This window comes from Mauremys mutica, chromosome 3 (genome assembly GCF_020497125.1).
Source record: "Mauremys mutica isolate MM-2020 ecotype Southern chromosome 3, ASM2049712v1, whole genome shotgun sequence".
Taxonomy (NCBI): Eukaryota; Metazoa; Chordata; order Testudines; family Geoemydidae; genus Mauremys; species Mauremys mutica.
In genome coordinates, this window is record NC_059074.1 from 46,494,993 (window position 1) to 46,522,604 (window position 27,612).

General features: G+C 40.2%; 1 protein-coding gene across 5 annotated transcripts in view; it reads left to right on the forward strand.

Moving 5' to 3' along the window:
• FBXO9 (F-box protein 9) overlaps positions 1 to 27,612 on the forward strand; it is a 46,060-nt gene that overhangs the window by 16,605 nt on the left and 1,843 nt on the right. For all 5 annotated transcript variants that reach the window (XM_045008790.1, XM_045008787.1, XM_045008789.1 and 2 more), the window contains 8 exons: positions 13,277 to 13,376; positions 16,996 to 17,126; positions 21,070 to 21,184; positions 22,376 to 22,494; positions 22,796 to 22,886; positions 23,916 to 24,011; positions 25,085 to 25,178; positions 26,337 to 26,491. In XM_045008790.1, the coding sequence (XP_044864725.1) occupies positions 13,277 to 13,376; positions 16,996 to 17,126; positions 21,070 to 21,184; positions 22,376 to 22,494; positions 22,796 to 22,886; positions 23,916 to 24,011; positions 25,085 to 25,178; positions 26,337 to 26,491 (901 nt within the window). The remainder of the gene's footprint in view (positions 1 to 13,276; positions 13,377 to 16,995; positions 17,127 to 21,069; positions 21,185 to 22,375; positions 22,495 to 22,795; positions 22,887 to 23,915; positions 24,012 to 25,084; positions 25,179 to 26,336; positions 26,492 to 27,612) is intronic.

Below are 27,612 nucleotides of genomic sequence, written 5' to 3' on the forward strand. Positions count from 1 at the left end.
TGATGGAGACTCCACAACCTCCCTAGCAATTTATTCCAGTGCTTAACCACCCTGACAGTTAAGTTTTTCCCAATGTCCAACCTAAATCTCTCTGGCTGCAAATTAAGCCTATTGCTTCTTGTCCTAATGATTGCTAAGAAGAGCACAGAAAAAAAAAAGAGACTGCTTTATGTTGACCCAGCAACTTTGAAGTCTTCATACTTTGACAACTTCAGAACACACTGTCCTGAAGTTGTCTCAGAACATGAAGCCTTCTAAGTTCTTAAAGCATTTAAAAGTCCAATAACTCGGTGAAAGATAAACGTGAGGCCTTGACAGAAGTCAGCAAGTGTTGATTTAAACTAAGTGTCATACATCCCTTTGGCATGAGGCACATATTGTTGCAGAAAGTTACATTTCCCTGTGCAACAAACATAGCTTCATAAGCTATAGCGCCTACAGTGACTACCACATTGAAAAGTGTATGTTAATATATTGTACTATATTGGTAAATCTGAGCAATTGCTTTCAAGGCTTAGGAAAATTGACTAAAGAATTCAGTTTGAAGATTTAATCACTGTCTGGTGCTGCACAGCTTTCAGTCTTTGCTGTACTGGTACATTGGACTGTTTTGTTGGAGACTTCCTCTCTTGAAAAGCTGTACCAAGAAGTAGTTGAAGCTTTCCACCACCTTCAAGGAGAATGGTTTATTGTAAACGCTACAGCTGCTGTTATGGCAATGACAGGTGAGAACAGCAGTGTGATCAGAGAGATCCAACGCATCGCAACTAATGCCAGGATGTCACCTTCTACACTGAACTGTTGCTACTAATAGCACCTGTAAAGCAGTACCTGGACATTCAGGAAGCTGTTGCAAATAGTGAATTTTGTTAAGATGTCCAGTGAATTGACTTTATGCATTGTTCTGATGACAGGTTCCTTTTACTGGTAATTTTCTCATTTAAGTGAGGTGACTCATGAGGCAGAGTTTAGGTTTTCCTGTATAATAAAACACATGCTCCATCTTTGCTTCCCCCCCCCCCCCCAAAAAAAAACTTTCATTATGTTGTTTGGCTACTTAGACTGTGAGCATTTTGGGGCAGGGATTATCTTTAATCTCAATTATCAGTAATTGTTTTTGCTGATACCAGAGATGAAGTTATTGAAGGTGTCAGGGACTCGAACCCCGACAGCGAAGTTCGTTGTCTGACCGCAGAGAGACAGGCAACACCAGCAAGGTCCGATCAAAAGCTCTTTATTGACAAGTGGACGCGTCAATAGAGAACAGCTCGTATCCGAAGAGAACCAGCCCCCCCCTTTACAGCTTAGTATTAGCCTATATAGACAGTTTTATTATGTCATAGATCATTCACTTGAGCAACCCACCCCTTTGTCTAACAACTAGAAATTAGACACCTTTTAATATATATGCATGCCTAGTCTCTACAATATTGAATTGTTAATATCTTAACAAGCACCAAAAGTTAGGAATGTAAGGGAGTTAAAGTTGGAGTCAGAACTGTGGGATAGTGTTTATCAGTTCTTCAAACACTGTGTCTAACATAACACAGCTGGTACCAGCCCCTCACTTATCTCACTCTTTCCCAGGGCTTTGTGAGACAATGCTGCTTCTCAGTATTTTTCCATGCTGGGATTACCCAGAAACCTCTGTTAGCCTGACTTCAGTCAGGTTGGCATAACTGGTTTTTTGCTACATCTTTATTCAGGCCTAACAAAGGTGACAATTTAAGCATCTTTGGTAATCTAAACGAGCTGGACTCGTCCCTAGGAGCAGAATAGGAGTGTTCTCTCCCTGCATGAGAAGGTACAAGTGTTGGTGAATACTTCTAAATTGGCTTTCTGGACACAAAGAAGAAACTTGTGAACCTGCAACTTGAAGCCTGGTTTCAAACTTTGAAGGAACTGAGGAGCTGGTCAGGAACTATCAAATTCAGTCAATCGGAGAAAACCTTAGCCCAGCTTTGGCACTATTAGCCTGGTACCCAACAGAGGGTAAAGAGGTGGACCATCAACCCCTTTATTCAGAAGACCGTTTTATCAGTGCTGAATGTGCCATTGCAGGACAGACAGACCTGAAACTGGTTCCTGCACCTAATTGAAGAGGAATTTCACACATTGACAGATTATCTGCTTTAGCTGCAGAAGCCTTGAAAACTTTCCATCTTGTAGCTCTAAGTGAGGTTTCTTTGTGGTGATCAAAAATAGTTGCTGTCACCTGTGGATAGATAACTCAGTTCAACCTTATGTGGAATCTCCCCTCAGAAAGACAGGCTCATGCATTCTTAAAGGGAGAGTATAAGTTTACTCTTCAGAACCAGTAGTTGCAGTTGATTATTGTAACAATTTCTTCTGCATAAGATATGGGGGGGATGGGAATAGTGAAACAATTTAACAGAGGATGGTGCCTAGTGTTGAAAGTTCTGATAACCCTGCATTAGAGAATTTACACTAGTCTAAGTTACTCAAGATAACTGAAGGGGTCTAGATTGCTCAGAAGCTTGGTAAGAATTAGAGCCATTCATCGAGTCAGTAACATCTTTTAGATATTTGATATCACAGTAAGACCACTAAACAGTTGCCAATAATCAGGTCACATCTATCACAGTAGAACTTTAACTTTCTGTAAGTGGGAGACTCTTTGCACGTTAAGTTTTGCACATTAAAACATAACCATAGTTTTAATTTGCTAAAGTGTACTCTGTTTTGACAATTGTAATAGATTTTTGATTAGGCACTCTAGAATATTTTACCAGATGCTTAGAAAAGAGACTTCACTACAGCATGCTAAAACCTTAACTAGTTTTGGTACTGATTAAAGTACATAGATTACTTAGGTTGTACTATACCTGAAAGTTCTAGCTAGACAAAAGATCAAGATGATTGAATTAGAGGGGATCACTTAGAACAGCAGGCCATCACCAGTCAATGGAAGACTTGCTGGTAGGCTGGAGAGCCGGTGTTAGTTTACTTTCTAGTTTGTTTGTTAAAACACTATATTACTTTTCCCAGTAAGCTACTGTGTGGCTGCCAAAAACATGTTATGATTGATAATGGCAGAAAAGGTCTGTGCTATCATGACTAGGAAAAGTATCCCTGAGACACACCAAGTGACTCATGCCATGTAAAAAGGTTTCAGAATCCCTGCTCTAGGCATCTAGGTAAAGGGTGCACTACACTGGCAGACAGACCTGCAACAGTGCTACATTTGCTGTGGATAAAAAGGTGTGTAGGCTATCAATTCAGTACCTCTTAAATCCTAATTTCTTCATTTTTTAGAAAAAGTTCATGCTTTCCTCCCTACCTAATCAGTGACTTGTGTAGGAATGAAGCCTTTGTCCTGAGATAGCTTCAGCTGACAGCAGAGCACTGCCTGGTAGGTAGACAGGCTGCTGCATCTTCTGTCTCCACTCACACCCTATTGAATTGAATCCAGTTAAAGATCTGAGTACTAATATTCAAGACTCAGTCAACTGATACATGTTGATAATCAGATCAGATGAGATACTGCATTACACTAAGGCCTGGTCTACACTACAGGGGTGGGTGGGGTCAACTAAGGTACATGACTTCAGCTACGCGAATAGCGTAGCTGAAGTCGAACTACCTTAGTTCAAATTTCCTACCTGTCCAGACACCGCGGGATCGAACTCCGCGGCTCCCCCGTCAGCTCCGCCACCGCCGTTCGTGGTGGTGGAGTTCTGGAGTTGACGGGAGCGCGTTCCGAGTTCGAACTATCGCGTCTAGATTAGACGCGATAGTTCGAACTCCGAGAAGTTGAACTCTCTGCGTCGACCCGGCAGGTAAGTATGGACCTACCCTAAGAAAGGGAAATTTTGGACAGGACATTCCTTTTTGTAAGTCATGATGGCTCTGATTAAGGAAAGCACTTATGCATGTACTCAAGTCCTTTGCTGACTAGTGGGGAGGTCCTGAAATGGGCTTGTATGGGGTGTGACATTGCCCTTGAAATGTCACGAGTCCACTGCAGCTCTCAAAGTATGTTTCAGATGTATTGAGGAGTTACTTTCTCATGGTGGTGTAAGGTTGGTACAAAAATGAAGCCACCAAGTAGTTGATAAGAATCAACTATAAATCTGCTAAGTTCTCCTTTCCAACTTGGACACATCTGTGATAGGTTCAATCACAGAAATCCCCTTGGGAGCTGCCAGCCGATGTGCCAAGACTACTACTGCCCCTGCTTTCCCTGCCAGTTCGAGACTCCAGCACCCTGTCTTGCTGAGGCAGACCCAGCTGTCTGCTCCAACACAGACCCAGGGTCGGAATTACTTGCCCCAAGACTTGACTGAAAGCAGCTAACAGAAGTTTGCTTATCTTTAAGACTCAGATGCCCAACTCCCACTGGGATCTAAAACCCAAATAAATCCTTTTATCCTGTATAATGCTTATACAGGGTAAACTCAAATTGTTTGTCCTCTAGAACACTGATAGATATGTACAGCTGTTTGCCTCCCCCCCACATAATACATACTCTGGATTAATTAATAAGTAAAAAGTGATTTTATTAAATACAGCAAGTAGGATTTAAGTGATTCCAAGTACACCTCTACCTCAATATAATGCTGTCCTCAGGAGCCAAAAAATCTTACTGTGTTATAGGTGAAACCGTATTATATCGAACTTGCTTTGATCCACCAGATTGCACAGCCCTGTCCCCCCGGAGCACTGCTTTACCATGTTATAGCCAAAATTCGTGGTGTTATATCGAGGTAGAGATATAGTAAAAGAATTACCAAGCAAAATAAAATAACACGCAAATCTAAGCCTAATATAGTAATACAATTGAGTACAGATAATATCTCACCCTGAAAGATGTTTCAATATATTTCTTTCACAGACTAGATGCCTTCCTAGTCTGGGCATAATCCTTTCCCCTGGTACAGCCCTTGTTCCAGCTCAGGTGGTAGCTAGGGGATTCCTCATGATGGTTCCCACTTTAGACTCATAGACTAAGGTCAGAAGGGACCATTATGATCATCTAGTCTGACCTCCTGTACAATGTAGGCCACAGAATCTCACCCATCCACTCCTGTAACAAACCCCTAACCTATGTCTGAGTTATTGAAGTCCTCAAATTGTGGTTTGAAGACCTCAAGATGCAGAAAAAAAAACAGGAGTACTTGTGGCACCTTAAAGACTAACAAATTTATTTTAGCATGAGCTTTCGTGAGCTAAAGCTCACTTCTTCGGATGCATAGAATGGAACACACAGACAGGAGATATTTATACATACAGAGAACATGAAAAGGTGGAAGTATGCATACCAACAGGCAGAGTCTAATCAATTGAGATGAGCTATCGTTAGCAGGAGGAAAAAAAACTTTTTGAAGTGATAATTAAGATGGCCCATAGAAGGTGTGAGGAGAACTTAACATAGGGAAATAGATTCAATTGGTGTAATGACCCAACCATTCCCAGTCTTTGTTTAAACCACAGTTAATTGTATCTAGTTTGCATATTAATTCAAGTTCAGCAGTCTCTTTGGAGTCTGTTTTTGAAGTTTTTTTGTTGCAAAATTGCCACCTTCAAGTCTGTCACTGAGTGGTTAGAAAGGTTGAAGTGTTCTCCCACTGGTTTTTGAATGTTATGATTCCTGATGTCAGATTTGTGTCCATTTATTCTTTTGCGTAGAGACTGTCCGGTTTGGCCAATGTACATGGCAGAGGGGCATTGCTGGCACATGATGGCATATATCATGTGAGCTTTAGCTCACGAAAGCTCATGCTAAAATAAATTTGTTAGTCTTTAAGGTGCCACAAGTACTCCTGTTTTTTTTGCGGATACAGACTAACACGGCTGCTACTCTGAAACCTGTCAAGATGCAGAGAATCCTTTGTTCTGTTCCACCCATTTATATATATCTTTTGCATAAGGTGGGAATCCATTGTCCCTCTGGGTCATCCCCCCCAATGGAAAAGCACCAGGTTAAAGATGGATTCCAGTTCAGGTGACATGAACCCATGTCGCTGTAAGACTTGATTACCCACTTGCCAGCACACAGGTATACAGGAAGATTTACAGGTAAAACAGAGCCATCTGCAGTCAGTTGTCCTGGTTAATGGGAATCAAGATTCCAAACCACCATTAATGGCCCACACTTTGCATAATTACAATAGGCCCTCAGTTATATTTCATATTTCTACTTTTAGATAGAAGAGTGGTACATTTATACAAATAGGATGATCACATGCAGCAGAAAATAAGCTTTGTAATGATACCTCACAAGAGACCTTTTGCATAAAGCATATTCCAGTTACATTAGCATATTTTCATAAAATCATAGTGCAACATCACAGCATCAACTCAGGCTAAGTTTTCCTCTGCATTCCTTCAGTAAAGAATATCTACTAGAGCTTGACATTCCCATTTGAAGAAGACATTTAAACAGTGATTATTAGGTTGTTGGAAGAACATGATTCTAGTACTAGACAGTAGCAGGGCTTTACTGCAGGTTTCCCAGCAAGCTTCCACTAGTATAAATAGGTTACAATAGTGGTCTTTATTTTGACCCAACTTAATATTTTCCAGACTATTGATATAGTAAATTAAATTCTCTTGTTCAGTTATTTGGCTTTTCTACTAGTACACCTCTAACCCAATATAAGGTGGTCCTTGGGAGCCAAAAAAAATCTTACCATGTTATAGGTGAAACCGTGTTATATCAAACTTGCTTTGATCCACCCGAGTGCACAGCCCCACCCCCTTGGAGCGCTGCTTTACCACATTATCTCTGAATTTGTGTTATATAGGGTCGTGTTATATCGGGATAGAGGTGCACTTTACATGAACAAGCAAAGGTTAGAAAAAAATCCTGGACAGCCTGTAATGCTTGACATCTAATAAAGCCTTCATTACAGCCACTTGATCTATCTGATCTCAAGATTTATAGGGTTAGAATTCTATTTCTGGTGGTTGTAACTTTAGCTCCTATGTTCAGGGAGAGTAAAGCTCCAGTAACTTATCCTTCCTATGTTAAATAGCAAGAGTGATTTCCTGATTGAAGCATCTGGGTAATGAGCCCCAGCTGAGGGGGCTCAAATACTATACCATAAAATCCCAGCACAACTATATCTAGGTGCTGCATGAACACAGGAAGAGATATAGGTGAGAACCCTATTGATTTTGGTGAAGAGTGGAAAATGAGTATTTTCCAATTTTCAGCAAAATCAATAGGGTTCTGATTAGAGGAGGCTGTCCAGGAAGGGGGCGGGGGTGGGCAGGGAGAGAAATGGGAGGAAGCAAAGGGCCCACTAACCCTATACTTAAGATCATTGCCTCACCCCGGTATCCTAAGTCTCATGGGGTACACCACTCACCCCTGGTCTGGTGCCACCTCCTGCTTGCTCTGGGGATTAACTTTAGAGATAGATGTGCTCTTCCACAATTTGCATGCTGTCACAGGCATCACTCTCAGGTCAGCAACTCCTCTCACTCCAGAACATGCAGCATCCTCTTTATGATTCAGCCCTCTGGCCACACCACTCACTGTTCTCCCTTCAGGGGTTCAATCCATCAACAATCCTAAGCAGTCTTTCCATTCACCACCCTGGTGCCACTACTTCAGTGGCTGGTAGGGGAACACAGGTCCATCCTCTAGTCTGGGTTCCAGTCTAGGGACCCTCAGCTCAGTAGTTGTAGGCTTCCTCTCTTTGCTCTCACTGCTCCTTTCCTGGGTTGCTTCCCTCTCTCTTCCTGAGTGTACTAGCTCCAAGAACCCTCTTCCCAGAGAGTGACTACTGCCTTTCCCTACAGCCCCCAAACATGCCACACACACCTCTTCCCAGGGAGTGACTGTCCTTTTTCAGCACCAACCTATACCCTGCTACCTGACTTTATAGGCCTTCCCCATCTGTTCCTGTACAGATGAACCTCTAATGAGCTGCCTCCAGCCTAAAGCTCCCCTGTTTGCAGCCTAATTAACTGATTGGGCCCACCTGACCTAATTCTGCTCTTGCAGGGCTAGTGGAAGTCAGGCTTTTCTGATTTTCACCAAAATCAGGAGAGTTCTGCCCAGTAGTGCCTAGAACATTTCCTGAAATTCTGGAATTGATTCAATGCAGTTTTAAAATTACCGCTTACATACAAACAGAGAAATGCTTTTGATTTGTGTGTAGGAATTTGCTTTGCTCAGGCAATACATTTCAAAGGTACATGGCTGAGGTTTTATTAACAATTTTCCCTAGTCCTCTACCCTCAGTGATCTTACAGGTCAAGACTGATCTGTACCACTATTGTTTATTCCATGTGTCCGGCCCCCCTTAGAGAAAGATTCTGGGTCATCATAAGCATGTATTAAAGCAAAATAATCTCCCATTGGATGGTATAGTGTAAATGCCTACTGAAAGTGTGAAAAAGGAAATCTTTGCTGGAACCCCAGAAGCCTCTCCATCAGAGAGATTAGAGAAGGCTCCTGCCTCACCTTGGGGTTGGGTTGCCAGCATGCACCAGAGGTCTCAGTTATTTCATGAGTGGTCCTCAGCTTTACATCAAGCAGTCATCTTTCCAATGTTTTTTAAAAGGCCATTTCCATCCTTCACCCTAAGATGATCCTTTGGTCAGCTAATTTTGTTTGAAGAGTTGCATTTTCCCCCTAAAGCTATCAAAAGTCCAACTATTATAGTAGGGCTAGCTGTTTTTCTTCTGACTCCAGCTCCTTGGCTGACTGCTTAATGGAACCATGTCAAAATGACAAACTTCATCTCAGCTGTAGTTTAGTGGGTTATATGCCAACCAAATAGGGTAAAGCTAATTCATGCAGAGGTAATGAACCTCAGCTCTGCATAGGAGTGTCACACGGAGTTCTTGTAACATCCAGGTTTACATTCATTCCAGTAAGATGAGATATTACCATGCCATTAATGTAGCTTGGGAACTGTGGCATTGAGGGCTCAGCCTGAATTAGGGTGAAAAGCAAGGATGGAGACTAAGTAACCTGCTACTTTAATTTTAGTAGTGTTTCTTTGAAGTACTATAGCATTAAGAAGTTGAACAACATAACCCTTCACTAGTTCAAGTATTAATATCAGCAATTACTGTCTAATGGCACTTTAAAGGCAAGAGGCATGCTGTACAATCTAGTTAAAGTCCTGAACTGGCTGACCTCTGAACTGGACTCTGTTGTAAAGACCCCTGGCTTTTCCCAATCAAACTCCCATTTTTCCAAACCTTTCTGTAGCCTCCATTAAAAATAGGCTAATCAGTGTAAGTGACAGGAGACTCAGTCCAATATAACTTCTTAGCTTTCTCTGGCCAGATGCCAATACTCACTGAAGAGAAAAGACAACCTTCAACAATATAGCCTAATTCAAAAGTCTAAGATATGTCTACACTACACGCACTAGAAAGGATTTTTTTTGTTGCTGTAGTAAATTCACCTCTCCCAGAGGCAACAGCTAGATCCATGGAAGAATCCTTCCATGGACCTAGCTGCTGCAATGTTTCTATAGAGTAGTCAGGGTTGTGAAACACCATGCTACCCCCTGCACTTAGCATGAGGAAGTCATGTCTGTGCCTGCTGTGAATCACCTCCCTGAAACCACCAGCCTCTGGCAACAAGCACTGCCTTTCTCTCTCTGTACAGGTTAGTAATAGGCACACACCAACCCCTGAGTCCTCTGAGCATTCCTCTGGAGTGCTCTGCCCCTCTTTCATTGAGCACTAACAGCACTCTTAGATCCATTATTCCTAAAGGAATAATGCATAGCAGCTTGTAAGATTCAACTCAGGATCACTGCTTTGCTTAACATACAGGACTTAGATAATGAACACAAGAATAAGTTTATCAGAGAAAAGCAATTCAAGTGATATAAAGAGTAGTGGAAACAAATGGTTACATATCAAACAAAATCATAACATGCTTTCTAGAGCTCAAACTTAACAAGGCATTTTCCTATCTCCTGCAAGATAGTTACCCCAAGTCCTTTCCCCCCATATTTTCAATCAGTTTTGTTGAGATCCTTTTCATAAGATCAAGCTTGCTAGCAGCTTGTCTTCACAGATTGAAGGAGTGAGGATGTACCTCCATACCCCTTATTATACCCCTGAGTTCATTGTCCTTCGTTGTAAACAGAGCTCTCCATTGCTGGTTCACTTCTTCCTGTAAAATTTCCTCTTTGAAGATTTCACAATCCTTCATTAGCATTTGGCTCAGATTGTAAATGGACGTCCATTGTGAACCATACAATATTTAATTTACATTTAAACAGATAAACATTACTTGCCTGAAAGAAAACCTGCTTTTTATATATCTGGTGTACAATCCCTAGATATAGACCTTTAAAATGTGTGTATACACCCCCCCCCATCTGTACATATGGTTTGCAGTGATACTGATGAGCAGTGTGACACAAGCTTTCATTAGAGATCTTATATGACATTCTTTTGGTGAACCTGTGGATCCTTGTACCCCTGTGCCCTCTGGCAGCTGGCATCCAGAGGCTCTTGAGTCACAGCTGCATCTACAGTGGGGGTTAGGTCAACCTAACTACATTGCATAGGATGTGAAATTTTTCACAGCCCTGAGTGATGTAGCTAGATTGACCTAAGTTTTAGATGGAGACAGGCCTCAATCAGACTTTTGCCCAGAGAGTCTTCAGTTCCCACAGTTAGGAGGTTTGAACACACACAAGTCTCAGGCTTATGTTACAGGTATTGGACTGCAAAATTATTTTTTGCTACAGCCAGCAGACAGTTCTGGATTTTGAAAGTTCTCCAAAATTAAACTTTTGTCCTTATTGTAGTACAAAACATTGGAGCTGCTCAAGGCGGTCTTCAGAGGCACATGCAACATTTGTCTTGAACTTTTCTGACCAGACAATGATCTTTTCACAAACATTGAAGTTACTGGCACTGCGAGTGCACATAATCCAATGATTGGGTTTCAGTTTTCCAGTATTCAAGTGCTGTTGTACATGACATATGAAGTGCCCTTTGACAGTATAAGTCAAAATCATGTTTGAACTCTTCTGCCAGGCAAGGAAAAAATGCACAGAATATTTTTGTAGTCGCTAAATTGCATGACATCTGTGCCTGGACAAATGGTTGGCAAAAAGAGATCCTGTTCCATAGAGTCCATTGGCTACATTGTGGATATGGTTGCCTTCAGTTTGCTTTGAAATTCTGATGCAAAAGCCAGCCTTACAGATGAAAGGAGTTGCCATTTGGAGCCCATTGACTTGAGGTCCACTTCTTTTAAGGCATTATCTACATCAGAAGTAACTTAAGCAGTGTATCAATGCAGTATATCATGGTGCATTTGTCTCCATTTGCCAATGAGCCCTGTTTATTCCCCCCCCCCCCCAATAAAGAAAAGATAAATTGCAGTACAGTTTTTGCTGGTTTCCAGCGTCTTCGACCACCTGGCATAAACTTAACTGGTCGGTCACTTTTGGCTGGGTGCAATCCAGCTCTCACACTAACACAGGAAGAGAGCTTTGTCTTCAGTATCTTTTAACACTTTTCCTTCTCCCTCTCCATTCCCTTATCTCTTCCCCTTCATTCCACCCAAACCCAGTCTCCCTGCTCTCTCTTTCTGTACATTTCTATCCAGGGCATGGAAATTTTTTCAGACACCCAGTAGCTAGAGGACTAAACCTCTAGGTAAAGAGAAATACAGAGGCCTTGGGCCCAGCTCCACATAGGTACTTAGGCACCTAAACCCCAGGTTTAGGAGCCACTGTGATCCACTGAACCGCTGCAGGCACCTAAATGTTCACTTTAAAAGTTCCCTAGGCACCTAAGTTTCTGCCTCTGGGCATGCACACTGCTGCCTCAGATTAGGTGTCTGGCCACTTACCTCACACCTGAGCCCCAGTGTGACCCACAAAGTGGGTGAAGATAGGCAGAGGAGCACCTGTTTTAGCCATGAGGCCTGATCTGCTAGGCCACCTATGGGATTGAGTCCCATTCAGAATCAGGGGAGTGGGGCATGAAAGAGAGAGAATAACTTTATAGCCTGGTGCTAGTGCACCCACCAGGGAGGTGGGAAACCCATGTTCCAGTCCCCCTGCTCCAGTGACTATTATTTACCTAAAGAGGAACAACTTCAACAGGAGCTATTGAGGGAGCTCAACATCAGAATATCCTATATCTCAGTGGTCAGAGCACTCTGAGAGGTGGGAGACCCCTTTTCAAATCCTCTCCCCCCCTCAAGTGGAGTGGGGAATTGAATTGGTCTCCCACATTCCATATGAGTGCTGTCACCACTAGGCTAAAAGTTATAAGGTATGCAGCAGTATCTCCTTCACACATTTTGTGTGGAGTGAAGGAGACACCTAACTTGTTCTCACAAGAAATAAGTCATCTGACTCCAAGAGAAGGGTTCCCAGGTGTGGATCACAAGCAGATAGGTACCTAAGTCCAGGCAGCAGGGAGGTGCCTATCTCTGTGAGAGGGGCAGGGTGGGGTTTAGGACACGCCTCTCTCATTGGCATCTCCTGTTGGCTAATTTGGGGGTCTAGCTCCAGTGCCTGCCATCACTGCTGCTGCTTTGCCATTGAGCAGCAAAGTGAAATTGACCTGATTCTTGTCCATGTCACTGATGCCTACAAGGTTCTGAATAGCAGCGTTTTTACTGTGCTTTAGCTTGGTAAAGTTATGAGCATCTGAAAGACTGATCTGAAATCATCTGAAACTGGAGTCATCTGTCTGCAGACTTCCAGTGCACTGTTGTCATCCTTTCATGCTCAGTTCATATTTGGCAAAGCTCTTTGCAACCATAAAGACATAGAAACTTTATGGACATTGAAAGCAAGTAAGAGTTGTTGGGTGCCCAACACCTTTTGGGGGGGGGGACGGGACGGGACAGGCTTTTATAAAATTTAAGTGTATAAAACACCCTTACGTATCAAGCCTTAACTGGCACTCCCATAGAAGATATGAATGAAAATTAATTATGTAGAAGCTGATGGTATGTGTCCTCCACAAAAGGGGTAAGTGGATTTTCAAGCCCTGATAAGTGTCTCAAATAGGTCTATCTTCCCTGCTAAGATTACCATTTTTATTCCAATTGGTTTAGGTTAAATTGGATATTAAAGAAATAACTGGGAGGGATGGGATGAGTGTCCAAGTGGGCACCCTGATGAGCAGCTTTGCCACTTCAAAAAAAAATGATTTTTTAAAAAGTGTAATGCTATAGAGCCTTTCTGGCCTTAGTTATAGTACAGTTACAGCTAAAGTCATGTCTCGGGAGAAGCTCAATTTTGATCACTAGAGTAGGCATTACATGTGCTCCAAGTTGTAATATTACCTCTGTTTTCAGCCATCAAGTTTTATCGTCTAGCCATGCAACTTGTACCTGATATAGAGTTTAAGATCACCTATACGTGGTCTCCGGAAGGTGATGGTGTCGGAAAGAACTAGTAAGTATGACAAGTTTACCACTGAGCAGCACAGGAGTGCACAAATTTACACATTTTGTTTCTAATCCAGAGACATTCATTAAGGTGCCACCTATCTGTTTGTAATATAGTCACCTAATGTTTGAGAAGCATCTTTTTGTTTAACTTCAATTTAATTAGTAGATCCTTTAATGGGCCTGGGAACACATTTTATACCAAATAGTACAATGAGATGCAGTTCTTAATTTGTTTGGCGCCAATTCAAACTTAAATTGCGGGATTAAAATAGTTTAGCAGAAAATAGTTACTAGGTGATTTAAAAATACAGAAACCACCATATTACTTTTTACTTGGAGATTCAGATCTATAAGCTATGCAGGCAGGATCATTTTTAGGCTAGTAAGAGCTGATATATTGATTCTTGAAAGTTACACTGTAGTATCAAAAGAGTCTGCACTCGTAGGCTTGTACATACCCTAAGAGGAAAATAAGTCTAACTGCTATATAATAGCCAAGTATAGGACTGTAGAAGGGCTCAGCCAAGGCTCGTCTCTCCGCAAGGCTGTGGGGGAATCCCTCCACCTCGCAATAGTTCACGATAGGCCCCAGCCCTATGTCAGGGCGGGGCAGTAAATAAACAGTCTGGAGCTCAGGCTTCTGAGTATCTGGTGTGAGGGTGAGACTGCCACCCATGAGTGGGGTAGCAGGGGGGACACCAGCCCACCCACCCACTCCACTGCATCTCAGCCCAGGGTCCTAGCAGCAGCAGGAGGCTCGCTGCTGTGTTAATGGGGATCCTGACTGCAACACACTGACTTGGGTTCTGGCTGAGCTGCGGCCAGACCAGGGTCAGCTGCCCCTGGGCTACTTCCAGACTCCCACTTAGAGGGTACCTGGGTTAGGGTGGTGTCCTTGGAGGTTTCCAGCACCATTGGTTCCTTAGGGTAGCTGGCCAGAGGTAGGCTAGGCCGGGCCGGGCCAGGCCTCATGCCAGCCGCAGCCTGCCAGTGTGTCCTAACCCAGAGCTAGGCCACAGGCATCTGGCCTGTCCAGCAGCTAGCTTTCAAGTGAGCTCTGCAGTTGGGCTTTTCTACTTCCTGTCCTGTGCCCTGCCCTCTGGGGGGCAGGCACAGGACCCGCTGGCTCCTCCCACATTTATGCTCGGGGAGGCTCCGACCCTCCGTGGGGGATCCCACTGCCTTGCTACAAGGACTATCTGGGTATTTAAGTGAACCCCCCTTAACATCACACAGTGAGATAAGAAAAATACTAGATTATAGAATAGAATTTTATTAAGTTCTTCTGTATTCCTAGTATTTCCTCCCCCTCTTTGAGTGACTTTCCATTAGTCAGTTCAATCTATTGATGAGGACATGAACTTCCATGTGGTCTTTCAAAATTTTTTTTTCTTATTGCCCCTCCCCAACTCCAGGTGATACTAAGGCTGGAGCCAGCTTTCTTAGCCTGCCCCCTTATTTGTTTTATAAAGTAGCATCTGCAGAGTGTATGTCTTTCTAGAAATGTTTGTTAGCACTATTAGTACTTCTGCTCTAACAGTTGTAGAAGTTCTCTATGTCACACCAGCAAAAAAGTATAACAAGCTACTATAACAATGTTGTGTAATAGTTGTCATCTCTTCCTGTAACACAAGGTAAGTAATGAACACTGTTTTATCAATTATCACTCCCTTTCTCCATAATATTTTACTAGAGTTTTAGGCCTAGAAGGCCAAAACAGAGTTCTATCTTCTCTTTACAGTATTTTAAAGATCCTTTTCTAGCTCTTTCAACTGGAGTTGGAGCTTTCTTTATTCCATCACTTCCCTTCCAACCCATCCCAATTAAACTAAACATGCACAAGAGAAATATAAGTAAGCTTTTGGAAGTTCTACACAAACTGTGTGTTCTCACAGAGAGCTTGTTAGTATTAAGGACAATCAAAAATAATATATGCAGCACCTCATGAGTAAGGTTAGGTAGAGTCATGTGGTTTGAGTGGCTACTTGTACACACCTGTGTAGAATGGTTACACCTGTTGTAGAGAACTCAGGTTTAATCTTTATGTTGCAGTAATGTAATTTTATAGCATATTAAACAATCTTCATTAACCCTTTAGCATAGGGAGCAATCCATGAAGGCACTTAAGAACCTAAGTCTTGTTTTTAGGCACCACTGTGATCCACAGAACTCCCACTGTACCCTGTAGGCACCTGAAGTCACTCAGTGCCTAAGTTTTTGTCTCTGAGCATGCACTCTGATTTACAAACCGAGGAAGCAACAACAACGAGGAGTCCTTGTGGCACCTTAGAGACTAACAAATGTATTTGGGCATAAACTTTCGTGGGCTAGAAAACTGAGGAAGATAGTTGTTCAGCCTCCTGAGTGGCATGCGGACCTGATCTGGTGGGCATGCTCAGAGGTTGCGTACTGGATTGGACTCCTCATTGAATACACACAACAGGTTGGGAAAGGCATGTAAGAGGACCTCCGCCCAGTGATTAGGCACTCATCTAGGATGTGGGAGATTCCTGGTTCAAGTACTCCCTCCTTCTGAGGGTGAGAAGGGATTTGAGCAGCAATCTGCCACCTCTCATGTGAGTTGCCTAATCACTGGGTTATGGGGTATTCTGATGCCCCCCCCTCAATTTCCTATATTGAAGTTATTCCACATTAAATGAATAATTGAATAATATTAATTGGGCCAGAAAGAGTTAGAATGACATTCTAATCTGTTAGAGAGACAAACTGGGTGAGAGAATATCTATTATTAAACAAACTTTTGTTGGTAAAAAGACAGGTTTTCGAGCTTAAGGTACTTACTTCTCCCTATTGCTTGTATAGAAGCACAGGTGCCTCACTCAGGCTTCGTGGATTAGTGTTGTTCCTGTGATTTTCTAGGTGCCACAATGCTCAGTGTCATAGTGTGAAAGTCCCTTTCTGGATCTGGGCCATAGTGTCTTTGTTGCCATCTTTTTCACTACTTCATAAAACTAATTTCCCAAATAATGCCAAAAAACAGGATTTGTCCAAACCACTTCTTCTAAAAGATCAATATATTGATGAGGAAAACCATAAAGGGGATACTATTAGTTTTAAAAAGTGACACCCTCCCCCAAAAAAATCATTATAATAATTACTATAATGAGCTCTATAAAATATAATTTACTTTTCACTGGTAATGCTGCTGTTTTATTTCTTATGTGCTGTTCATCTTAGATGACAAAAATAAATTAATTGTGTTAATATTTTGCTGCTCATAGACTAGCACAGTTCTTCAATGATTGTGTTGCACATACTGCAGGTGAATGTAAAAATCCAAAACAGTGAAACTGCTTGGTTTGGGATTTAAAGATAGATAACTACAGAAATGTTTCTGTTAATATTATACTCTCTTAAAAAGACATCCTTGTTTTAACAAAACCTAAATAAACCTGATTAGGCCTCTTTTTTTTTTTCCTTCGCAAATTAGATTATCATTATGTGATAAGAAATCTTAATGACTATACTTTGATCTTAAACACAGTAATTACAAAGTACAAATCAGAAATCATATCAAATGAGAAGAAAAGGTCAGTGTGAATACTATATGTTGGCATGTTTTGTTCCAGTCTCAGGTTTTGTTTTATTTTTCTTTACTTTAGCATTGAGGATGGTGATGATGATGGCAAGATGGCTGATCTTTTGTCCTACTTTCAGCAGCAGCTCGCTCTTCAGGAATCCTCAGTCAAACTTTGTCAGCCTGATCTTGATGTCAGTCAGACTCATATCTCAGGTGTGAGATTAATTATGTCATAAGTTTGTAAGGAAGGAATTCTTAGAGGTATATTTTTTAGCTCAGCTTTAATAAAATGTCTTGTCTCTTTTTATTCTAAAATATAAATTTAAATAACTTTCTTGTAAATGATTCAAGGTATCTATTTGTTCATTATTATAACTAGATGTATGGGAAGAAATCTCATCAACTGCTTTAACAGCTCTTTCTTCATACATATTCTGGCCTTGTTCCTGTAGGCTATTCCATGCAGGCAGAGACTCATGCAGGCTTGCAGGATCAGAACTTTACTTTGAAATTTACTTAGCTTGTTCCCTGGGAAAAATGTTCACATGCTACTTGTCTTCCTTACCTCTGACAGTTTATTGGGATTGGGAGAGGGAATAGGCTGACATTGATTTATTTTTGAATATAATATGGAAGGACTGTCTTAACACTTAAGCTGCAATCCTGAAAAGACATAAGCAGATGTTCAGTCCTACATACTGTGGAGTAGTCCTATTGACTTCATGGGACTACCCCCACTGTGTAAAAGTAAGTACATGTATAAGTCTTTGCAGGAGTGGGTCCTAATTGATTTCTTAACCTTTATTATTGTGCCTCTGGCATATTTTTTTCAACGCTGCCATATACCTTTCCTTAACAGTGGATTTGTGTTTGGAAAAATGAAACAGTATCACATTTTCACATGAGTCTGCTACAATTATATGAATGAAAGTGATTTCTTTTATGGGAAGTGGATATTTTATATTTGACGATGGAGAGTATCAGATTCCTTTCAGTGAAAGCAAACACTTTCACAACTGTTATCATAAATGAATCCATTCACACACACATTAAAAAACTCTGGCCACCCTATTTTAAAATGGCCAGTGATTTTTGGGTGCCTCCATTTTGGGGCACCCAGCTTGACATCTAAGGAGGGGTCTGATTATCAGTGGGTAGGTGCTCAACACTTTCAGAAAATCAGACCCCTATGAAGCATCTCATTCTGGCTCCCCAAAATCACTGGTCACCTTTTGAAAATCTTAGCCTCATTACTTTTCAAAGGAAGCAAAATAGAGTAAATTTATGGAACTTCAGAACTTTGGCACTGTTTCTATTGTCTTCTGTGTTTAACTCAGACCATTTAGAAAGACCATTTTTCTTCTTGATTTTTTGCCAAAAGAATTTGGAAGCTTGCACTTTATATACTATATTATCATGAGATCCCAGGCCGAGTGGGGGAAAGCCCCAAGCCCTCCTCTCCCTGTTGGTATTTCTTCCTCAGTCTCCATGATATTCCTGCATTTTAGTATTCTGCTGCTCTGCTCAGCTTGTAGTAGAGTTGAAAGTCACTAAAATCTTGATCTGTAATCCATTTCGGGTGAAGGATCACTATTGATCATTTCTGCAGCAGTCACAGATCCATTGGCCTAGGGAGAAAAGGTAGGGTGTATGTGTGTGTGTCTGCCTGTGTGTACGTACATAAGACACTGTCTCTGCCCTGAACTGACATTACTTCCTCACCTTTACAACACTGAAATGCCAGCAAAGAGTGCTTTAGCTGTACTTCTATTATTTTTTCCATAACTAGTGTCCGGCATACAGAAAGAAATTAGAATGTGAGTGAGACCCAGAGAATGAGAGAACACTAGATTAATCAAGGATGGCAGTGGCATACAGGTTTTTTGTTTGTTTGGAGGGGGAGGAGTGATAATTAGTCCTTGGTGCAAGACAGCAGGGGAAGATCAGACTTCTACTACGTAACATAAATGCTAGATTTTTATTTCCCATCAAGAGTATAGATAATTTTTGTTTTTAGCAGATAAGATATTTATGATCTGGACAACATTCCTCACCAGTAGTCTTAAAAAAAACTTTAGTTTAATATTATACATTTGAACACATACAGTGGACATATAATTTGAAATAATAGCTTTCTATAGTAGGTGAAGATGTTCATAGTCATGGGGCAAGCAGCAAAAATTCTATAACAAAATGCAAATCAGCATTAATGCAATGTTATGGCTGTACAATTCTGACTAAAGAGAAGTCTGGAAAGTCAAAAGCTAAGGTACCATGTTCACTTGGCCATGTTGCGTATCCTACATAAAGCATACATTTAACATAATCAGTAACATGTTAAAGAAAACAGGAATAAAAAAATTACTACATATTTACAACAGGGCTGCATTAACATTGCTGTTGGAAGATATGTATTTTCCAATCTCTTTTAATTGACTTGTGCGATCTTAATTTTTTGCATTAGATTTCCTAGATCTTGCTAAACTAGAAAAGAATATAAGTATCCAGTTTCACGTGCTTTGGCCGACTGATGACTATCAAATGATAACCATTGGTGTTGTTCAAGTTAATAAGTCCCAGTTTGTCAAAGGCTCAAGATTTTTAAGCTTCTTTAAGATCTTAGCTGTGTAAGCAGCATATTACATTCTAAGGAGTTATAGCTAATGCACCTTTAAGCACTTAAGTTGCCAAAGACTTACTGGAGCCTGTTTATGTACTGTATTGCTATGCATGCATATCTATAGCATGCATGTGTGTACAGCTATCAATGGTATAGGAGCAATATAGTTGTTAATATACCTGTTTTTTTAAATTACATATGCTTCAAATGGTATTTTGACAGTATCTGCTACTAAATTAAGTTTTCAAAATAGAGCAAAGGCATGACTCCTCAGTTAGGAATAATTCCATGTTGAGTTTTAACTTCCAAAGTTCAGATGTTTGTATCTGGTGAACAAATAATCTGGTGTCATAAAAATAAGTGTCCCCCCGCCCCCCAATCTATCTCGCTACTCAAATGGCTAAATGCTGTTTGCCCAGATTTTCCAGGAAAAAAGTCACCTAGGGCTGAGACCAAATATCAAAAAACTTCAATTCAAAAGAGAACTTTTTTCCAAAACATATAAAAACAGTTATAATTCAATAGAAACAGTTTTGTAGCTTTAACTACAGCATCTGTTACTGGTGAACACTACACTTCTCTAGCTGTTTTTACTAAAGTGTATCAGAGCAGACTGAATAAATCTAACACTTGTCTTTTGTGAAATAGGTGTAAAGGTTATTTAGGAATCACTCAGCCCCAGGCAGTAGAAACAGCAGCTGCTTAATAGCATACAGCAACACTCTTAACAGTAAAGGTTAAGTAGTAAAGACGATTATATCCAGCTAAAACTACAGAGAAAATTTAGGGAGCTGGACTGCAAGTAGATGGAATACTGGCTAAAACCCCCGAATTTTCTTACTCTACCTTTACTGTTATGAGAATTTTCCTAGTATCTCACTTGTCAATAACTTTGGTCAGGATCTTGATTTATTTATGTTTAAAGTCATTGGAAAGGGTCCTCAACAGTACCATGCTATCGGACACCTGGGTCTCATTGGCTCATTACTGACAGAGGGAAGAGTGACACAGTATTGATTCACCAGCACTACTTCCTGCAGGTTATACATGTTCCTAGTGGTGACCCATCCAAGTACTGAATTGCCTGAACCTACTTAACTTTTGAGGTCAGAGAATCATATCTTGGCTTCCACTCAAGATGTAAAATGTTGTGTAAGAAATAAAATGTTACTTTACATGTGTGATGTGTGCAAAGAGCTCTCTATATATTAAAGCCGCTGGAGAATAATTGTTTCATAAAATCAGTGATATGCCTGTTGTGCCCTGTAAAGATATGTAGCTGTATCTTTAAGACCACATCTAAAAAATATTTTGTTACCATGTTGTGTCTTTACATTTGTATATTATGTGAAGTTCTTTATAGTGCATTATGTATTTTTATGTTAGGTATTTGGTTGATTATTCCCAGTCAAACTTGTTCTCTAATTTCCTGTGAAGAACAGGATTTTGGTAGCTATCAAAAATAGGATCAGGGAAATAATTTCTTTGATTATTATCATGTTACCATGTGATCACTTAATTATTTTCTGTTCACAGTGCTGCCTATGGAAGTGCTAATGTACATTTTTCGATGGGTGGTTTCCAGTGATCTGGACCTAAGGTCATTAGAGCAGCTATCTCTGGTCTGCAGAGGATTTTACATTTGTGCCAGGTATAATTGAAACATTATCCATAGAGTGAGAGATTCACCTTCTGTTCTTTTGGGTGGAAAACAAGGAGCTTTTCTTAATCTTATACTTATAATAGTTTAAAGACTAAGATTATAGCTGTAGACATTTATTTAGGTAGAAAAAGTCCGTGTGGGAATTAAATGCCACCAGCAATTTTTTCAGCTTAATCAAATTGTCATTTTCTTGAGAATACAGTTTGTTTACCTTAACAACATGAGCAGAGACTGTATATTAGCTGTATAAACAGTTAAAATTGCCAAAAAGTACATTTTTGTGTGTAAAAACCCTGCCTCATAGATGAATGCTGTACTGGGACTCAGGATACCTAGGTTCTATTCCTGCCTCTACCATTGGCCTGTCGGTGACCTTGACCAAGTCTTTTTGCTTCCCCGTGCCTCAGTTTCCCCATCTGTAAAATGGGAATAATGATACTGACCTTTGTGAAGTGCTTTGAGATCTGCTGATGAAAAAAACACTATATAAGAGGTTGGTCTTATTAGTATTGGTATATAAAGACTGGTAGTGAATCCATAGAGGAAAGCTGCCTGTATTAAGAAAATGTTTTTACTTTTAGGCTGTTACATCTATATATTGGGCTAAATCCTGCTCTATTTATTCATTAGTCCCATATTAAACTCCTGATAATACTAATCAGGTGCTCGAATACACCAATGATGTTTGTGGTGTAAATGTCTGGATAGATAGAAGCAATTAGTCTAATATAAGCTAATATGTTTTGGTGATATTTGAATGATGTTTACGAGCAAGGAGTACCTTTACTCACAAAAGAGAGGACATATTGTTAAATGGAGTTGAGTCCTAAAATAATAGCCTGACTGTGATCACCATGTAGACATCACAAAGCAATGCCAGGTTTTTTTTTGTTCTCTCTCTCTCTCTCTCTCTCTCTCTCTCACACTCACACACTATTGTCACTGCGTCATATGTTGTACTTTTTGATGAGAAAATGGCTTTCTAGCTTCTCAATGATTCCAAGTTCTGTGTGGTTTAATTATTTAGTAATTAAGCAGTCTAAGAAAAGTGCCTTTAACTCTATCCACACCCCATCTACCACTACGTTCTTAAAATTCCCCACTCGTCTTTTGTGCTTTGATATTGGAGTTCACCAAGGTGCTGTAAAGCTATGGGTTTTGCTTTTATATCTTCACTAGGGATCCTGAAATCTGGCATCAAGCCTGTTTGAGGGTTTGGGGCAGAAGCTGTAACAAACTTGTTCCTTATACCTCCTGGAGAGAAATGTTTCTGGAAAGGCCCCGTGTTCGATTTGATGGTAAGGAGTATTTTTGGAAACAGATGTCTTCATTGTTATGTATGATTTTGCCAGAAAAAAGTTGGGTAATTTTTTATTTCTGTCTAATTATATAGTGCCACAAATGTTAGGCCTTATCTGAATTCAGTTGGGTTTTGAATATGCATATCATCTTTAAAAGAAACTTCTTCCTCCTCTTTAGGTAATAAAAATGTAGCTGAAAACCTATACAGCCATAATTTTTAATTTTGTATGTTTATGCACTTTTAAAAGATGCTTAAATATTTAGGTACTTATTTTCTTATTTGCTTCATTTCTGTAGGTGTGTACATCAGCAAGACAACATACATACGTCAAGGAGAGCAGTCTCTTGATGGTTTCTATAGAGCATGGCACCAAGTGGAATATTACAGGTAGAACTGTAGTAAACTGAGTGAGGGAAGTATTTCCCCCTCTCTTCAAGTACTGTTCATTCAAATATAGATCTCAATACTGCAAACACTAGTAGTTCAGTTGAGCTCAGTGAAACGCTAAGCGTGTAAAGTTACTTGGTGTAAGTATTTCCAGGATCAAGGCCATAAGGAATACTGTTAGATCTGGTCAATAGAGATGGGTTTAGAAACTAATTTTCCTCCTCAGTTGCACCTTCTGCTCATGTCGGTAAAACTAGAACTTTAAAGATGCCACTGATTTCTCCCTCTTTCCAAATCATTCCTTCCTTTGTGTCCCTCAAAATAGTGCTCAGAAAGAAAAAAAAAGAGATCAAATAAAAATTACTTTAAATTTTCTCATAACCAAGCAAGTAGATTTAAAGGCTGGGTTTTTTAAATCTGCCTTTTAACTCTTTCCAATTATTCATTCACTGCCTTTCTTAGCCTTCTCATTCCACTATTCACATAGCTAATTGTTCTACTCTGCTGTCCCATCCTGAGTCTAAAATGAGCTACAGGATACCAGTCAATTTCATAATCATTCATATGATCTGGAAAGTATCAACCTGTATTTCTAGATTTGGTATCTGATCTTAGCAGATCTCAAATCTGATACTTAAGGTAGAGCAGCACCATCACACAGACTTCAGATTAATATGAGTTAAGAGCTAATTACACTTATCTCAGTGGGTATTGGGTAGGAAGAAGGTTCCCAAAGTTTATATAAGGTTCATCTTGACTTCTGGACAGTAGCTCCTTTTCTGTATTCCTCCTCTGAACAAAAGTTCTTAACTTTTGTGCTCTTGCAAAAGTCTGCATAGTTTCATCACGTAGTCTCCCAAACCAGGGCTTTTGGTTTCTGATGAGCTGTTTCTATGCGTCTGAAAATCTGTTTTTAAATGCCAGGAATTAGCATCTCTAATACTACACCTTTCTGTGAAGGGCTCCCATGAAAAAACAGAATGTCTACTACTTTTTCCAGGTTTTTATTGTATAATTGTTTTTTTGCAGATACATGAGATTCTTCCCAGATGGTCAGGTAATGATGCTAACAACTCCTGAAGATCCTCAATCTATTGTTCCTCGTTTACGAACTAAAAATACAAGGTATGTTGAAATTGCACATTTGTCTGCCTCACTCCTTGTTTTTTACCCTGCAGAAAAAGGACACTTTTCATAGAATCACAGAACTGGAAGGGACCTCGAAAGATCATCTAGTCCAGTCCCCTGCACTCAGGGCAGGACTAAGTATTATGTAGACCGTCCCTGACAGGTGTTTGTCCAACCTGCTCTTAAAAATCCCCAATGATGGAGATTCCACAACCTCCCTAGGCAATTTATTCCAGTCCTTAACCATGTTAACTCGTGTTAGCCTCTAAATTTAGGAAAAAGTAAGAACAACAACGGAAACATCATTTATTGTTTCTATTGTGCCAGAGATATTCATAGTTCTTTACAGAAAAATACAAGACCTAGTCCCTGCTTCAAGGGACATTACAATTTAAGACCCTGATTCTGGAATCAGACATCTGATTGTAAGATCAAGGCCTGGGACAATGTCTGGAGAAACTCAGAGTGAACAGATGTAAGAGACCTGCACTGTTGGTCTTGTGATTTCAGGATTCCCCCCTCCCCCTCCCAAGAAAGGCAAGGAAGTAGGAAAAGAGGGCAAATCGTGAAAGGCTATCTGAACAGAAGTGAACGTATAGGAAGGAGTTGAAGAAATCAAGGAAATATATTCGTTTCTCTGGGTCAAGGAGGATGTTTCCTCCTTGAAATGTTCCCATGAACTTGTTAAATTATTGTGGAAATGTGTTTGCATCTCTAAAACAATGCAGTTTTGAGCTATTTACATAAGAATTTGAAAGTGAAAATAACTAGAAATTAGATTTTTAAAAAACTGACTAGCCAATCTACTCTGTCCTACCTAAGAAAAATACTAAAAAGCAATTTTATGAACATTATAATTAATCACCTATAATAGGCCTGATGCTTTACAAAACACAGAAATATTCCCTGGGCCAAAGGCTCACATCCTTAAAATGGGCACACAAGTCAGTAATGGAAGGAAAAATAGATCTTACAACTATTGTCAGTCTTAATGCTTAGGTGTTTTTGTAACAAATAAAAACTAGTATCCCTAACAGTACATGCTTGACACCATCCCTTTAACCTTCTAGAACTGATGCAATCTTACTTGGCCATTATCGCCTCTCCCAGGATACAGACAATCAAACCAAAGTATTTGCTGTATTAATGAAGAAGAAGGAAGAGGTAGGTACCAAAATAAAATATGGAGCAATAAGAGAACAAGAGGGTAAGGAGAGTGGGATTTTTTTTTCTTAAGGCTTCCCCACAATTGAGTCTTTAAAGAGCATATGGAGGTGTGACTGTACCAGAGACTCGCTAATGAACTTGGTGCATGAAGTGATGTCAGATAAATTACCACACATTAGAGCACTTGTAAAATATAACAACTTACTTGTCTCCTTCCAAAAATATATTAACTTTCTGAAGCAAGAAAGCAGTCTCTCTGAATCAATATTATCGTGCCAAGCCTATTTGTTTGCTGTAAAATGACTTTGTTCACACTTAGACACCATTTCTCCCCCAGTAAGCCCTCTTCTGACAGCTGTTCCCCAAGCTTGATTGCTACACAAGGCCTGTATTAATTTATAACAGCCTTGCTAAATTTAAAAAGATGTGTATCCCCAGCTCACAAGATGGTGGCATGAGAATTAAGTCAGAGGAAGAAGAAAAAAGTGGAAGGAACAGCAAAGACCTTTTTATGACATCACCCTTCATCTGTAGGAAACTTATTTTTGCAGCATTAAATAAATGAATCTAAATAATCAATACCTGGTCAAGAATTTAACTGGGAATAACTTTCAACAACAGATGTTGCACAAAAAAAGAAACACCTATAGTAAGTGGCGTCAAAGTAATGACAAGGTTGTGGTATTGTACATGCAGCTAACTTAGTCTCAGTTTTTTAAACTCAATATAGGGTTTGAGGAGAAATTTTATTTTCTATGAAATCCTGTTCCATATGTAGCTTGGTATACGTTAAACAATTTTTCAAGTAATATTACTACTTAATTCTAGAGTTTCCTATGTATAGTGTAGGATATGTGCTAAATAAGGAAGTGGTAAAACATGCTAAGAGTTCTGAGGTTTAAACAAATGACTTGAAAATAAAATAATTATGGTCTTAGTTTGGCATTTTGTTATCACTCTTTCCTTCTAAGAACTTAAAGGATCACTACTTTTTGGCAATGTATCCTATATATGAAGGCAAAGTATCCTATATATGAAGGCATGGAGTTTTTGCTGTTTCAGGATCTGTCTTCACGCTTATTTAAAGTGTTATGATAAACCATGGTAGTGCTGCATGTTCTTTGTGTGTCACTAAACTTTGTGTTTATTGTACAGAAACCAATTGACTACCACAAATACAGGTATTTCCGCCGTGTTTCTGTACCAGAAACAGAGCACAGTTTTCATGTAGGACTACAGCTGTGTTCCAGTGGCCGCCAGAGATTCAACAAGCTTGTTTGGATACATCATTCTTGTAACATAACTTACAAGTAAGTTAATAAATTGAGAACAAGAGCAAGGAAAGATGTTTGTGTGTAATAAGGCCGGAAGCATTCATCTGTTCAATGATAAAATGAGTTTTGTGGTTTAAACAAATGACTTGAAAATAAAATTATGGTCTTGGTTTGGCATTTTGTTAGCATTCTAAGAACTTACAGGATCACTACTTTTTGGCAATGTAAAGTATGGGAAAGTATCCTAAACATGAAGGCATGGAGTTTTTGCAGTTTAGTAAGATTCGTGAATAGTATTTGATCTTCTGTACTCGGCAATCCTAAGCAGAAATATTTTTGTTCCTAGTAAAGAGGTTTTGGAAAACTTCTGCTCTCTAGAGCTACACCTTTTCCTTTCTATGGGCTTGTGAAGCTTTAAAAGCAGGGTATGCTGCAAAGAGCCTCTGCAAGGATACTCTCCAAGCCCCTGTGAGCTGTGGAGTAATGTGCCCAACTACTATGTCTGGCTGTGAGAGAGATGAGCAGATGACCCGTGGCATACCCACTAACTCAGACCTTCGAGTTGTAGGGGCACAGAGGGCTGTGGTCACTACTCTTGCCTGTTGACTATAGTAGCAGCAGCCATAGCTTGGCTACCCAGATGTTCCTGAAGCTGAATGGTGGGGGAGAGAGTGATGCCCCCCAACTCTTTTATACTACCCCATGTATAGGTTTTCTGCTCCGGTTTTGCGTAGGGACCAATTCTTAGTGCACTGAGCCTGCAGTTGATCATGAATGAGCAGAATGATGGTTTCTGTGGTGTGTGTGTGGGGGGGGAATCCCACTTCAGGGAAGTTAAGTAGTTGATATTTTCAACCTGAGTTATCCTTAAAAAGATTTTAACTCTTACACTGTGACATTGTGTTTTATAGGAGTTGTTCACTTGTTGGACAGCACAAGGGCTATGCACTATTTAAGTCCCAATTAAACCCTCCAAACAGGGCTTACATGGTGTATAGCCCTTATGCTAGACTTCAGCCAACGGGCAAATTTCACACTGGTGCAGAACAACGGTGTTGCACAAATCAATTTGTATAGGTCAGGAGGCTATCCTCGTGCTAGAGAGCATAACTGGGAATCTAACTCTGTGAGCATTAAATAGGCTAATAGATATATCA